This window comes from Stigmatopora argus, chromosome 3, assembly GCF_051989625.1.
Source record: "Stigmatopora argus isolate UIUO_Sarg chromosome 3, RoL_Sarg_1.0, whole genome shotgun sequence".
Taxonomy (NCBI): Eukaryota; Metazoa; Chordata; class Actinopteri; order Syngnathiformes; family Syngnathidae; genus Stigmatopora; species Stigmatopora argus.
The window spans coordinates 14,755,812-14,770,762 of record NC_135389.1 but is presented as its reverse complement, the minus strand read 5'-3'; the positions used below and the strand labels follow the sequence as shown (position 1 = coordinate 14,770,762).

Genomic DNA, 14,951 nt, shown 5'->3' with positions numbered 1-14,951 from the left:
AGTCACATGATATAATAAAATCCAAAATTAGTGCTGTCATCCCGTCCCGGAAGTAATCATTCGGTGCGATTTTGGGTGCGCATGCGTGCGTCTGAAACCCAGTTTGCCCAATCTGGAAGATCATTTTGCCCAAATTGATTCACTTATTGCAACATTTCCCCTAACTAATTGCACATCGGTACTCGTGCGGACAAGGTACGTGATGACCTGAAATTAAAGGACACGCTGCTTGGCTAAAGGACCGCAACGTGCGTTGTGCGGCCAACTAGCATTAGCTGCGAAAGTAAGTCATTCTTGGTTGGTGGTGGGTTAGTTGTCGTGCAAAATATGCGCCGCAGATTGGGCGAATAAATTAGGATTGTGTCAAAGATAGAACATAACCACGATATCCTGATATTATTGGAATAATAACTAGGGAGTTAGATCGGGGATCCCCAACAAGGCAAGTCACACCCTAAATCCATTTGAGGATTAAGTCAGTTAGAAGGCTTTCAATCGCTTGTCCATGTGTACAAAAGTTTTAAAAAAAGTTAATCAAATGAAAAACACACCAGTGCACATAGAAACAACCAATGTCCATTTTCCAAATGATAACAACATGATGTATTTTCATTGAGAAATAAGAGAGGGGCGGAAGTTGAGTTCTAAATACCACTGTATTTGTGAAAAAGAAAAAAAAGCGAGCAAAATTAGGAAGATCGGCATTTATTTATTTATGTAATATGCCACTTATTGTTATCAGGGGCGCGGGGGGCGCTGGATCCTACACAGCCAACGGTGGGGAGTTGGTGGGACACCCTGATTTGGTTGCAAGCCAATCACAGGGCACAGGCAGTCAAACAGCTATTTATATATATATATATATATATATGTATGTATATGTATAGGTTTGTGTATATATAATCTTTATTTTGAGATCTGCTAAACGCAATTTGATGAATGCTGTCACTCACAAGGCAGCTCAACCTGAGAAATGAGTCACCAACCAACCCGTAGTCTCTTGTCGTTGTGTACAGCGATCCATGACGGCGTCTCTGCGCCATGGCTACCGTTTCGTGGAAAGAGGTGCTGCTGCTGACCACCTTGGTTGTAGCATGTTACTGGAACAGCCTGTCTTGCGGATTCGTTTTTGACGACGTCTCGGCCATTCTCGACAACAAAGACCTGCGGCCCACCACACCGCTGAGAAACCTCTTCCTCAATGACTTTTGGGGTACACCTATGGTAGAGGTATGTCCCTTTTCACTAGTTATATATACTTTTTTTTGGTAAGGATAGAATAATTATAAAAAATATTTTTGGGGGAAGTATCTGAGATATTATCTGTACCCCTTCAACTCAAGGGGGTAAGTGTGTAAAAACAAAATGACAAATGTTAAGTAAAACAAATGCCTTTCCACTTTATTAAACACCACTGTTTTGGGATGTTGTGTTTTTTCATTTCAGGAACGAAGCCATAAGTCTTACCGTCCGCTGACAGTACTCACTTTCCGTCTCAACTATCTCATGACTGAGCTCAGCCCAGCCTCCTACCACCTTTTCAACATAGTATTGCATGTGGCCGCCTGCCTGCTTTTCTTGCACGTGTGCCGCCTCTTTCTGGACCACACTTCTGGCCTGATGGCAGTGTTGCTCTTTGCAGTTCACCCCATTCACACAGAGGCTGTAAGTGGATCTCTATGCTTCCATTTTATCCATCATGTTTATTATATTACATTAAACCTTACCCACTTAAATCCCTGAAAATATCAGTACACTTGTCCGAACATTTAGTCAACATTTAGCTTCGCCACGTGTAATTTAAAACACTTGCAAAATGGTTCTCAGCCTATAATAAGTCAGTTTTAGGTAGCCTCAGAAGAGTTCAGACTTGCATAAAGATACTGCTGATCCGACAGGATAAAAATATGAACCTACCCTTTTTAAAAAAAAAAATATTTTATTTTTTTAATTAATAAAATCAGGGTAATTTGCTCCCTTGGGTAGAAAATCAAGTCGGGAGTTTTAGAAGTCAGGTTCCTGTCATGTGTTCTGTTATTAGTTTTGGTACGTCCACATGAGGGCACTCAATGTTTGTATAAATGTGCCACCTTGTTAACAGACACGCTATCACCTATCGTTTAGAATGGCTTACATACTATATTTATGTGTTTGTTAGTGCCACCATACACTCGTGGTGTCTAAAGAAGCGCATCTACTAACCCTGGAAGCATTGATAGGACTAGATGAAGCCTATTAAAAATATTCTGTACAGCTCTAATGAGCTGTTTTAATATTATCATATCCCATGTTATTTTTCAGTGTTTCCTCCATGTGAAACATTCCTTTTTTGTTACGCATATTGAAAGGAAAGTAGGCTAAGCCGAAACTCAGCCTTTTGAAATGCCTGTCACAATTAGCTTATTCCCGCATGACTGTTTCCCTTAGAAACACAGACGGACATGGAATGACAGCCAAGAAATGGGTATGAAGTTAACTCTGAACCCCCCCATGATAAAATTGGCTGTTGAAGAGGTTTTTGCGTAGCCTCTAAAAGTTAAAATGTTTTAGGTATTTTCCTGATATTTTACTGATGGTTCAGAAGCAGAGGTCTGAAGTATAATTAATTAGTTCTAGAAATTGTTTTGTAACTTGTATTTTTTGTAAGTAGAGACACATTTTACATTGAATTTCCATAATTTGTTCCAAGATTATCAATATTACCCCTAAACTTGTAAATTATAAAAGTATACTAATTTTGTATGAAATATGCATATATATTTATGGAACAAAAAAATAATTAAATTATTTATTAACCCATTAAAATGAAGAATGAAGGCAAAGACATCGCAACACAACACAATAGAACATTGGCACTATTTTCCAGAAAACAAATCCAGCTGTCAGCCATTTTACCGTTCTTTATTTACCAGGTTACTGGTGTTGTTGGCAGAGCTGAACTTTTGTCATCGATCTTCCTCCTGGCTGCTTTCTTAGCCTATACCAAATCCACAAGTGCCAACCACTCTATAGGTGAGTTTTATTCCCTTTCTGTCAGCACGAGGTGAACTGTCATGAATGTTATTCCATGAAATTAATTCATTCCAGAAGTGGTTTTATAATTTGAATTGTTTCTGAGTACCATTGAAGCTTTAGGCACTTCTCGGAGTCTATTAGTATTTTGTTTTCAACGAATTAGCAAAAAAAAAAAAACAATCTTTACTCACAACGTCATTATGGTGTTTTGTTGGCGTGGAGAATCTTTAGGAAGAAAATGAATGTTATGAATCTTATTCCATTTTTTGGAATGAGGCTATAACACAAAAAAAAAATGGGAATAGTGGAGCACTGGATGCCTACTTATTATTACCGAGTGGACTGTAAGTGGCAGCTCGCCATTTTGCAGTTAATATAGCAGTCTAAATAATCCTTCAAGCTATTTCTTTTTGTTATTCCTTTTGTTTATTAGTGTGGTCTCCCATTGCTTTGACCGTCGTGCTTGTGGCGGCAGCAACGTTGTGCAAAGAGCAGGGAATCACCGTTGTCGGCATCTGCTGCGTATATGAGGTGTTTGTGGCGCAAGGGGTAAGTAAAGATAAAAGATATTTATTCATTTTCTTTATGAAGGCTTTAAGAAATTGGTGATTTGCATGCTTAAATCCTTTTTGATCTACCTATTGCATGAAACAGTGTGGAAATAAATTGGAATTCGGCAAGCGATATCTTTAATATAATGGTTAAATATTTTTGTTCAATAAATTAAAGGACAATTTCATTAGATTAGATTAGGTTAGATAACTTTATTCATCCCGTATTCGGGAAATGTCATCGTCACTGTAGCAAGAGGGTGTATTAATATATATATATATATATATATATATATATATATATATATATATATATATATATATATATATATATATATATATGTATATATATGTATATATATGTGTATATATATATATATATATATATATATATATGTATATAATATATGTAATAAATATATATAATATATATAATCAATGTAATAAAACACATTTTCTGTGCTCTTAAGTTCACTTTACCCGTGCTGCTGGAGACGCTACGGCAAGCTTTGCAAGGCAAGGGCACCTTCCCGTACAGCGTCCTCCAAATGCTACTAAAGCTCATTGTGTTGGTCATCAGCACGCTGCTGCTTGTCATCGTGCGTGTCCAGGTCATCCAGTCACAGTTGCCAGTATTTACCAGGTAGGATATACTTCAAACTTAACGTTTCCTTTAGGCTGCCATTCAACTTAGTTGGTGTCTGTCAACCACAGGGCCATAGCAAGTTACGGGGCATTAGAATAATTATGTTTAAGGCTCGAGTTTTAAACAGTCAGGCATTATTCCATCGTAATGGAATGGTATTGTTTTCATTACAATTCGATGATGAATCTATAATGTGTTAAATTTGATTCTCACAACAGGCTATCCAGTGTCATACTGGACACACGTTTGATGTATTTCTAAGCTAATAAGGACATAGAACCCAAAAACAAACCCTCCCTCCCAACCTCCCACACACATGCACACCAATCAAGTCACTAAGTGTGCAATGGGGCTTAGATCAGGCACTCACCCAGTCTATCAGTGGTGCGTGCATGCAGCCGATCCTATGTCGAAGCAATATGTTGGGAAAAAAGATGATTAATAATTCTATGACTAGTCTCATGCTGCTGCCCCATCATCTTGCCATTGTTCTTAAAATTTGGTCATCTCCACCAGCCATCAAACAGACCCATCGCACAGATACGCATTCCTCAACAATTATCGCTTACATGTAATCCTCATACCGTCTTGGTTTGTTGGATTTGGGGGTGGGTTCCGACCATAAGAGGGACGAGCCATAACATAGGGACATGAGTTAAAAGAGGAGGATTAAGATGAAGATCATTTGCCCAAACTTGCTCTTTGATTCAGAGATAGCCACATCAAAAGGGTTGGTGTGATCCTGTATTCAGACATTTCGTAATTTGGTAGAAAATTGGAATTTTTAGTTTAACAGATAATAAAAAGCAGCTGACACAGATTAACCCAGGAAAAAAATGTTAAATCCAAATGCCGTGTCTCATTTTGCACTACCCGTAGAATTGGTGAACTCTTCGTGTACTGTACCTTTTCATGTAGGTCAATCATTTTTAAAAATGATCAAATAAATGAAAAAATAGGAGCCGTTTCCATTATCTGTGAGTTAGGCAAGGCAACCATGCATTTTTAGTAAATCAACTGATTCTTTTGCTAACTCTGCACCTAATTCAATCATTGACCAATCATACATTATCTTAAGAAAGAGCTTTAATAAAACATCAATTTCTTTTTATAATGGGTCAAAATGTGTATAATTTTTGAGTTGAATTTAATTATCAGATCAGATTTTCATCACACATTTGTGTCTGCGGTGTAGTAATGTTTAAGCCGAAGTTAAAAAACAAAACACGTCTTTTTCAGATTTGACAACCCAGCGGCCGTCAGCCCAACTCCAACCCGCCAACTGACTTTCAACTACTTGCTTCCCGTCAACGCATGGCTGCTACTCAATCCGTCTGAGTTATGCTGCGATTGGACTATGGGGACAATTCCCTTGGTGGAATCTGCCCTGGACCAACGTAACCTGGCCACGCTGGTTTTCTACGTCCTTTTGGGCCTGCTGGCATACCGCAGCATCACATGCTCGCACAGCTCAGCTAAGACAGTAGTCATGGTATGATGGTCCCACTTGTTCACAATGCTACTCTGTCTTTTGTTTAAAAAAAAAAAAAATAAAATAAAAAAATAGTTTAGAATGGTATTTAGACCAGGTGTTGCCTACTGGCATTTTAGTAAATCCTGGCAATTACTTTCCAATTAATTATGCAACGTATTAGTTACTCATGAACTGCACTCAAAATGTAACTTAGTCTTATTTAAATAGGGCATCTTTGATAATGACACTAACAATTCTAGTGGACCCTGCAAAGTGGTTACTACTCCACAACTTTATATGCAGACATATTTATCTTCTGGGAAACTGTTTGTGGCATACTGCTCATTAAGATTATCTTTAAAAGATGATCTTGTGGTCTGTAGGAACTACTTCTTTAACAACAAATGCTTTTCAGGAGACTCATATTAAATCGGCAAAGTTGTTCACGTCCCTGTGACATTGTGTGACTCATTTTGACCTTTTTAATGTTAAAGCTAATATTTCTTAATTAAATATTAATTTTTCTTCCAAGGCATTATGTTTCTAAGATTGTGGTTGTTTAGAGAGTGGTGTGCATGCATGTTTTTTTCTCTCCACCAGGTTAGCCTCCTCTATTTTACTAATTTTTGCTTTTCACCACGTGACATTTTTTTTATATGTTGCACATTTTTATCAGCAGACCGCATGTCAAAGTATAGTTGGTTGCATTGATAGCATGAAGATTTTTTTCTAGATGTCTTTTCTTCTCTCCTACCAGGCCTTGTCCCTGATTGTCCTCCCTTTTATCCCTGCATCCAACCTCTTCTTCCCTGTTGGGTTCGTTGTAGCTGAGAGGGTCCTCTATGTCCCCAGCATGGGCTTCTGCGTACTGGTTGCGCACGGATTCAAGATGGTCTCGCACAAAGGGTGAGCGGATATCATCTGCCCGTCATGTCTGCTTACTTCATTCATTAACGCAGGGGTCCCCAAACTTTTTCCTGTGAGGGCCACATAACTTTTCCCTTCTCTGATGGGGGGGCCGGTGTCAGTTTGTAACAGAAAAAGTGTGACGATCGTAGGGGAGCTTACATTTTTTATTGTTTTCCAGAAAGCCACACAACCAAATAACCCTTTCCAGGTTCTTTACAGAAAAAAAGTCAGGCAACAAATAATAACACTATTAATAAAATAAATAATAACTAAATAACCCTCTGAGTTCTTCACAGAAAAAAACCAGGAAATAAATAAAACTATTCATGAAATAAATAATAACTAAATAACTCTCTCTGGGTTCTTCATAGAAGATATTTATTCCTAATATATAAATCCAATTCAGAATTGCTCCCCTCCACAGCTCTGAGTCAAAAAGAAAGGGAAACACTCTACCCGCGTGTGTCACCAAATAAGCAATGCGAAGCCCCGCTTCACTGGGATGATTTGTGGGCTCAGCGGGGGTGCAATGAACCAAACCCAAGATTAAAACATCCCAGTCTTCAAGGCCAAATAGGAAAAAAAATCCGATAGCGTCTCTGGTATTGTTCAGAGGGCCGGGCCAAATGTGCTGACGGGCCGTATCTGGCCCGCGGGCCGTAGTTTGGTGACTCCTGCATAAACGCCTCTTTACAGATCAGAATCAACATATGTTCAAATTTTTAAGTGTCCATTTTTATGAATTCTAAAATTTGTCCAAGTGTAAAAAACAAAAAAACACAGACCCAAGTGTATAGTAAATTTTTGATGTTGAATATGAACCCTGTCCTTTGGGTGTTTATGTAGGTCTTGTTTGGATATTTTCGCTTCTCCCCACGTTCCAAAAACTGGCATTTTGAAATCAGTATTTGTAGTCAACACTGTGAAACTGACAATTTTGCTTTACTTTGAAGGTACTTGAGGAAGATGTCTTGGTTAATGATCGGCGTGTTGCTGACCACACATGCTGTCAAGACATTCAACAGAAATTGGGATTGGGAGTCAGAATATACATTGTTCATGTCGGCTCTCAAGGTGAGACCAAAGGAAACCAATGCCATGCCATGTTCATTAATCAAACTTTCTTTCATGCATTTTTTTTGACAGGTGAACAAAAACAATGCCAAGCTGTGGAACAACGTTGGCCACGCACTGGAGAACCAGAACAATTATGCCAAAGCGCTGCGCTATTTTCTACAGGCCACCTCAGTTCAGCCAGGTAACTGGAAACTGGAGTACCCGGAGAGAACCCACACATGCTCTAGGGAGAACTTGCAAACTCCACACAGCGCGGACCGACCTGGGATCAAACCCATGACCCCGGAACTGTCCGGCGGGCGTGCTAACTACTCTAGTTATTCTATTTGAAAATATTATTTTCTCGATAGGAAGTTGTGATCATATTTTAATGATGCAGTTGAAAAGATCCAAAGCAGACAGATTTTATCCACATTTGGAAAAGGCTTGAAGACAGTAAATCTCAACGCTTACCTGATATGAATTTGCGCTTTATTATCTGTACTGTCTCAGATGACATCGGGGCTCACATGAATGTAGGGAGAACCTACAAGAACCTGAACAAGTCTAAAGAAGCTGAAGATGCCTATCTCGTTGCCAAATCCCTTATGCCCCAGGCAAGTAAACCTTTGGGAATCTTCAATCCCTGACGTCAGAGTTTGACAGTGTTTTCCTCCACAGATTATTCCTGGGAAAAAGTATGCCACGCGTGTGGCGCCGAACCATCTCAACGTTTACATCAACTTGGCCAATCTTATCCGCTCCGACGAATCCCGGCTGGAGGAAGCCGACCAACTTTATCGACAGGCCATCAGTATGAGACCCGACTTTAAGCAGGCGTACATCAGCAGGCAAGTGTTTTCAGATGAGGGTGAACGTTTGTCAAGATCCTATTCAAGGAATTAGGGGCACAAAGAGTAATATGCTTAACTGTTTGACATTTATTTTGAATGCAAATATCCCGTTCCGTTCAGCGAATGAAATCGTGTTTTCTGGCAATATAATCTGGCCACTATCCTCAGAGAGTTTCAGAGAAAAAGGTTTATTCAACGATAACTCCAGAAATATTCCATCTTCATGCACGGTGCATATGCAGGTGAGCATAAAAACAGGTCTATTCATATTGATTGGATATCTATCGCGGTCAATGGCAATTAATAAGGGTGGCCACTTATGTCATCTGTTTTTGAGTTTAAGTCAGTGCACGGTGCAACAAAGTGCAAGATGGGACATTAAAATGGAGCGCTGAGACTTCTTTCGGCGATGAAAAAAAAAAAAACTTTTTTGTTGTTGTGAACTCTAATGAAGTGTGTCTGATGCCGACAGAGGGGAGCTGCTTTTGAAGATGAACAAACTAACAGAGGCGCGCGATGCTTACCTTCGAGCGCTGGAGCTGGACCGCTCCAATGCCGACCTGTGGTACAACCTGGCCATTGTGCACATAGAGATGAAGGAGCCGTCCGAGGCGCTACGCAACTTTGAACAGGCATTACAGCTGAGCCCGCGTCACAAGCTGGCACTCTTCAACTCTGCCCTGCTCATGCAGGAATCAGGTAGAAAAACAATAGTGACTAAATGTGTACTGTCTTTTCTCTTTTCATTCATTGTATTATTTATTTATTAGAAAAAATATTTTTTGTTTAAAAAAACTATCGGACACGTCAAGGTCCAACTTTTGTAAAAAATATATAGAAAAATAGTACATCTAAAGAAAAAAACAATTAGCAAATAATAAATTCAATGTTAAAATAAAAAGTCAAAAAATGTAGATCTGAATGTGAAAAAATTATAAATATGTTTTTATTTTTAAAATCATTATTTATACTTTGCTGCTATACTGAGTTATAAAAACAGCATTTATACAGTATATAATATTGGAACAGGAGCACCACTGGGACAAACTGATACATATAGTCATAGTTATGTTTTTAAAAGGTGAAACATTTATTGATAGATTTAATCTCAGTAGAATATTCAACCATGCCACACTACCTAAAAAACCAGGAAGCGGCACCACCTGCTGCTTGCCAGAACCGTTTGGGCGTGACTCTAATTATGTGGAACGAGCTTGGATGAACTCTGTGTGCACTTGGCATATTTCTGTCTTTTCTCATTTGACTGACACACACACAAAAGAAAACATTTAACAAGCTTTAAAGACTCAAACATATTCTCTAAACTTTGCTGCATTGTCCAGCAATGGCAGGCTAAAGCATGCTTACAAAAACCGATTATTAGCACTGAATTATGTTCAAACAGCTGCAACTAAAAGAAGTGAGTCATTGACATAAAAGGCTTGTTCTATCTCTTTCCTCCTCTCTCACCTGCAGTTTACACTGTTGATTCATCAGTCAAAGCTGTCACTCAAACAGCTCCTTTTCCCCCACTTGCATAACGCTCGACCAACACATCTTTTATTTTGGAGTTTTTCCTCAAAATCATTTTTGATGAATATTGAATCAATATTTATGCAGTGTTTGAAGCAAAAATTATGAAAATGTCCCTTTTCTCCTCAGGACAATGCACAATTTGTTATAAATTGGCCATTTATATACCTATTATATTGGTGTGTAAAGGTTTAGACATACCTAGGTTGAGTTTCCAAACATTTTCATGCAACTGTAAGTGTCGCGTGTTCTTAATACACTCACCAGCTTCCTGGAAGTGTTCTTTTCCTTAGCATGTTTACCATGTAATAACTCTCTAAAGTACAATTGGAATGCGGTCAAATGGCTTGCGTGGCACTATTGTCTGCATTGTTAGCGCTCACTATCCTGGTTGTCAAGTCATATAACAAATGGAAGTTCAACCAAAGGTCAGTGCCGTGCCTTAGAGGACTTTTAATGTATTCAACTGGAGATGAAGGAAGCCTTCATTTGTACAAATATTGGTAATAGAACAAACTAGAAAGGAATAAAAACGTGCACAACTTCCTATAAATCCTTGTAAATAATCGACCGAACAGTAATTAACTCCAAAACTTAAACTGGCGCTCTCACTAATTGAAGTATTGTGATCCATCCTTCTTCATTTCGTGGCTTTAAGTCTAAATCTACGTTGAAACTTGCAACCGGAAGACAGATGAAAAATGGCGGTGAAAAATGGCAGAGGTCAGGGCAGCTCTTCACGTGCTGTTATTCACCGCCCAAAGCTCGCATCTTCCAAGGTGCACAACTGCAAATTCTCGTGTGTACGAAGACACCCCGACTCAGAGGAATAAAAAAAATGAACCAGCATTATGATGGATTTATGCCGTAGATACGGCCGTGAAACTGACATGACAATAGGACACCAACACACTGCATGGAACCACTCGGAAGGAGACTGACGATGATGTGCTCGCAGCCACTGAATTTGGCAATCGTCTTGACAGTGTCAAGACAACAGGAACGGCAATATTTGTACAATAAAAATGCCTCGAATCTGACAGAGGACTTGGACTAAAGCTCCAATAACCTGATTTAAATCAAGCAGAGAGGAACTATTTTTACTGGGAGTACAGTACTTAAAGTATTTTTTTAATTTATAGATTATATTTAGATATTAATACATTAGTCTTTTCATATCCCTGTAACTGTGATATTTAAGAACTTGTGTATTTGTATTTTCGTATAGGTGGAAAAACATTAGTAATGATAGGGGTGATCCTACTTCGCGTTTTTTCGATTATCGAGGCCATGTGTGGTCTGCATTATACGTGAAAAACGAGGGATTAGTGTACCCTTTTTTTTCCCTCAGGCGACTCCAAATTCTGGCCCGAGGCAAACCGCCGCTTCCTGTCTTACATAGAGGAAGAGCCGAATGACGCAAACGGTTATTTTAACCTGGGCATGCTGGCCATGGACGCCGAGGAGAACGCGGCGGCTGAGCGGTGGATGCACAAGGCGATCGCCCTACAGACAGGCTTCCGATCGGCGCTCTTTAACCTGGCGCTGCTTTATTCGCAATCGCGGCGTGAACTGGAAGCTTTGCCTGTGCTGGACGAACTACTTCGCCACCACCCAGAGCACATCAAGGGCCTCATCCTCAAGGGTGACATCCTGATGAACCACAAGAAGGACACTGCTGGTGCCAAGGCCTGCTTCCAAAAAATCCTGCAGATGGACCCTGGCAATGTCCAGGGCAAGCACAACCTTTGCGTGGTCTACTTCGAGGAGCGGGACCTGCCGCGAGCCGAGCGTTGCCTAGAGGAGACTCTCAAGCTGGCACCGCACGAGGAGTACGTGCGGCGGCATCTCAATATTGTCAGGGGTAAAATAGCCGCTATGAGCGCGGCCGGACAGCCCTTAGTGGAGGAGAAGCCGAAAATGGGGGAGGAGGGAAGGCGGAGTCCACACGTCGAAAAAGATGTGAGGAAATTCCCAGCAAAAATTGACCTGTCTGAGCTGGATGGCGCCCAGCCCGATAGACGGACTGCGGCCAAGTCCTCCGAGCAGACGAGCGACATAGAGCAAAAGCGGGCCGCTGCCTTGAAGAGGCTCGAAGAGATCGAGCGAATTTTAAGCGGTGATTGACAATCTTTTTTTTTTCATTTTCTAGAGCCAAGACTATTTTTACAAAGATTTTTTTTAATTAATACATTTTTTTTCTTTAATATTTACAGTTTTTACTTTAAGGTAACGATAAATCCCCATTTGTAGAAGCGAGTTGGGATGCAGCTCTTGGAAATGGTGGAAAATTGCATCTAATTATAATTCCCCTGCCTGGAATTGTTACACTTCCCAAATTGTTTTGATATGCCTCTTACAACAGCACATTCAAAAATCTGAAAACAGTGTGTGTTTAGACCAATTTACATTAGATGGAAGTCGAAGAGCACAAAAAAAGTGAAACTTTGCAATTAGCTGAAATAACCCAATTTCTCGATTATAAAATGTCATCACAAAAGTGTGTAGGTGGTTACACATTACAATAGGTACAAAAATAAATGTAGAAAAGGTGTCTCCTCCACACATAATTTTGTTGGCAGAAAACCTCAATAAAAGAGACAATAACGTGCAGATAAAACCGTGCTTTTTTTTCTTGAAGCGTAGATACCAGCACATTGTGGGGAATTCTAGGGGGATTGCCATACACGAGAGAGGTATACTCCAGAAATTATAGGATGTGATTTTGTAAATAGGGAAACACAAACAGACAAAAAGGGAAATGTGAGCTATTCATGGGCCATTAGCTGAGGAAAAGCGTGGAATGTGTCGTTAGAACTAAGGCTGGAGTAGTGCTATTACCGATCCAATTTTGCCCTTGGGAGGCCACCGGAGTACCTCTTTGGAGTGGGAGCTTTTTCACACAAAAAAAACCTGCTACTGCCTGATTTCAACCGAAAATGCCTAAAATAGACAAATTGAGCCACTTCCTGCTTGAGTTCACCTAAATGCCGTGTTAAGACTTACCCATGCATAATAAAATTGTTTTTGCTAATTTTGAAACCACTTTTAGAGTGCACTACTGAACCACTGGCTAAAAGCATTTCCGCCATGCTGCGCCCAGAAGCACTCTGGAAAACACATTCTTGATAACTATCCAGTTGCAGTATACTGTATCTACTTTTGGTTGTAATCCCTTAAAATTTGAGGTCTGATTGGTCCTGTTTCAATTGCCATGGAAATAGCCGCAAACCCCTTAAATGGCTACTTGAAACCCAAATGGTCTCCCCGTGCCTTTTTCGGCAATTCTAGTAAAGACTTTTTGCGGGTAGATTTGCCACACGCGGCGGGTGAGGTGTTTTCTAAAACTTTTGAAATGGCCAACACTGCTCCCTTCTGCAACATGTTTTTGTACGTGGTCAAAAACAAGCACAAGTTGGTTATTCACCACTGGATGTTGTTTTGTAGCAGCGTGGCTGACTTTTTACACACACGCCCACTTAAGTAGGAGCACAATTACCGGAAGTGACCACGAGGATGATGATGGTGGTGATGAAGGCCTCACCCTGAATTGGAGCAAAACATCCTCCAACTCATTACCGCCCACTAATCTGTATTGATCTCTCCCAGTGCATTTCCTGCCTTCCCGGCGTCGCCGTTCGCTCGATTGTTATTGCCCGTGCTAGGCTAACATTTGCTAAAACAACGCCCACGTTCGTCCACCTCCCCTCAATCCCACAGTGCAATACATTGTGTAACACTGGTGGTTTATTAGCGGTTCTAAAAGTGTTCAAAGATGTAGTATATCCAATTATTTATAATTTTTTATCTAAACCATGACTATATTTGTTATCCCTACTTTCACTTGTGCACAATCACTATCAGTGTTAAAATAGCAGAAAGTGACGTTTTTTTCCCCTGGTCTTTTTTCTGAAATGGTGGCAGTTAAATAAAATGAGTCAATGAAAGAGTTCTCTGCTTGTTTGATGTCCCGATAGCTGTAAACTTTAATTGACAAAAACAGTTCTTTATTATGACTGAATTGTTTGTGGAAATTGAGTTCATGTGACTGACAGGGGCAATGAGTGTTTTTTAATGGTACTGAAAACATGTCCAATCACAGCCAGTCTTCCCGGCTTAAATGAAGAAATGAAAAAAACGACTTTAAAGTATTATCTTGACCTGTGTGTACTTTTTAAAAATGTCATGAATACTTGATCTACCTTACCCCACATCCTCATAAGTGTTTGTGGGGGGTAGCTGGAGCCTATCCTAGCTGACTTCAGGCTAAAGGCAGACTACAGTAATCCCTTGATTATCGCGGTTAATGTAGACCAGACATGGCCGCGATAAACGAAAAAAGTAGGGTCACCCCTATTTAGAAAAAAAAATAAAAAATAATAATTATATATATATATATATATATATATATATACATATATATTTTTTCTAAATAGGGGTATATATATATTACTTCAGTGCTGAGTCCTAGTAGCAAGCGGAGGACAAGGAAGTGGCTTCCACTTCTGAGTTTCGCGTGGATTTTCACATTTTTATGAAGTTACAAAACAAATTTTAATTAAAAAAAATGTCCCCCAGAAAAACATCGGCGATGAAGTGAAGCCGCGATATTCGAGGGATTACTGTACACTCTTGACTGGTCGCCCAGTCAGCCGTAGGGCACCCAGAGACATACCTCCATCCGCACTCACAATCATACCGCCACCAGCAGGAATCAGACCCGTGCCTGCCCCCATTGAAGTCATCAGGCGGCTGTTCATGCATACTTTTAAAACAAAATGCAATAATGATTTATAATTAAAGATATATAATGTTAACATTTCTTTTTTTTCAAAGGCAAAATTTGTCACCTGTCCTATAAAGGGTTAAAGGGCTTAAGTATCCACTTTTGAATAGCTGACCACTGTCCATTG

The 14,951-nt window shown here is 39.8% G+C and overlaps 1 protein-coding gene across 2 annotated transcripts; it reads left to right on the top strand.

The window, feature by feature from the left end:
* The first annotated feature begins 41 nt into the window (after positions 1–41).
* tmtc3 (transmembrane O-mannosyltransferase targeting cadherins 3) lies at positions 42–13,985 on the top strand. Of its 2 annotated transcripts, none has more exons than XM_077595363.1 (14): positions 42–283; positions 1,017–1,230; positions 1,447–1,665; positions 2,913–3,012; positions 3,449–3,564; positions 4,037–4,209; positions 5,452–5,704; positions 6,444–6,592; positions 7,549–7,669; positions 7,742–7,853; positions 8,165–8,268; positions 8,333–8,502; positions 8,978–9,204; positions 11,390–13,985. In XM_077595363.1, exons 2-14 carry the CDS (start codon positions 1,042–1,044, stop codon positions 12,163–12,165), a joined length of 2,709 nt encoding a protein of 902 aa, XP_077451489.1. In that variant the 5' UTR covers positions 42–283; positions 1,017–1,041; the 3' UTR covers positions 12,166–13,985. The 2 variants fall into 2 exon arrangements, with proteins under 2 accessions (XP_077451489.1, XP_077451490.1); XM_077595364.1 differs by having other exon boundaries at positions 50–195.
* The last annotated feature ends 966 nt before the right edge of the window (positions 13,986–14,951 follow it).

What these genes read in the sequence shown, in the direction of transcription:
- tmtc3 (XM_077595363.1), top strand. Translation starts at nt 1,042, where the DNA reads ATGGCTACCGTTTCGTGGAAAGAGGTGCTGCTGCTGACCACCTTGGTT. An exon ending in CAGCTAAGACAGTAGTCATG is followed by an intron (nt 5,705 to 6,443) that starts GTATGATGGTCC and finishes CTCTCCTACCAG; the next exon opens with GCCTTGTCCCTGATTGTCCT. An exon ending in CCTGCTCATGCAGGAATCAG is followed by an intron (nt 9,205 to 11,389) that starts GTAGAAAAACAA and finishes TTTTTCCCTCAG; the next exon opens with GCGACTCCAAATTCTGGCCC.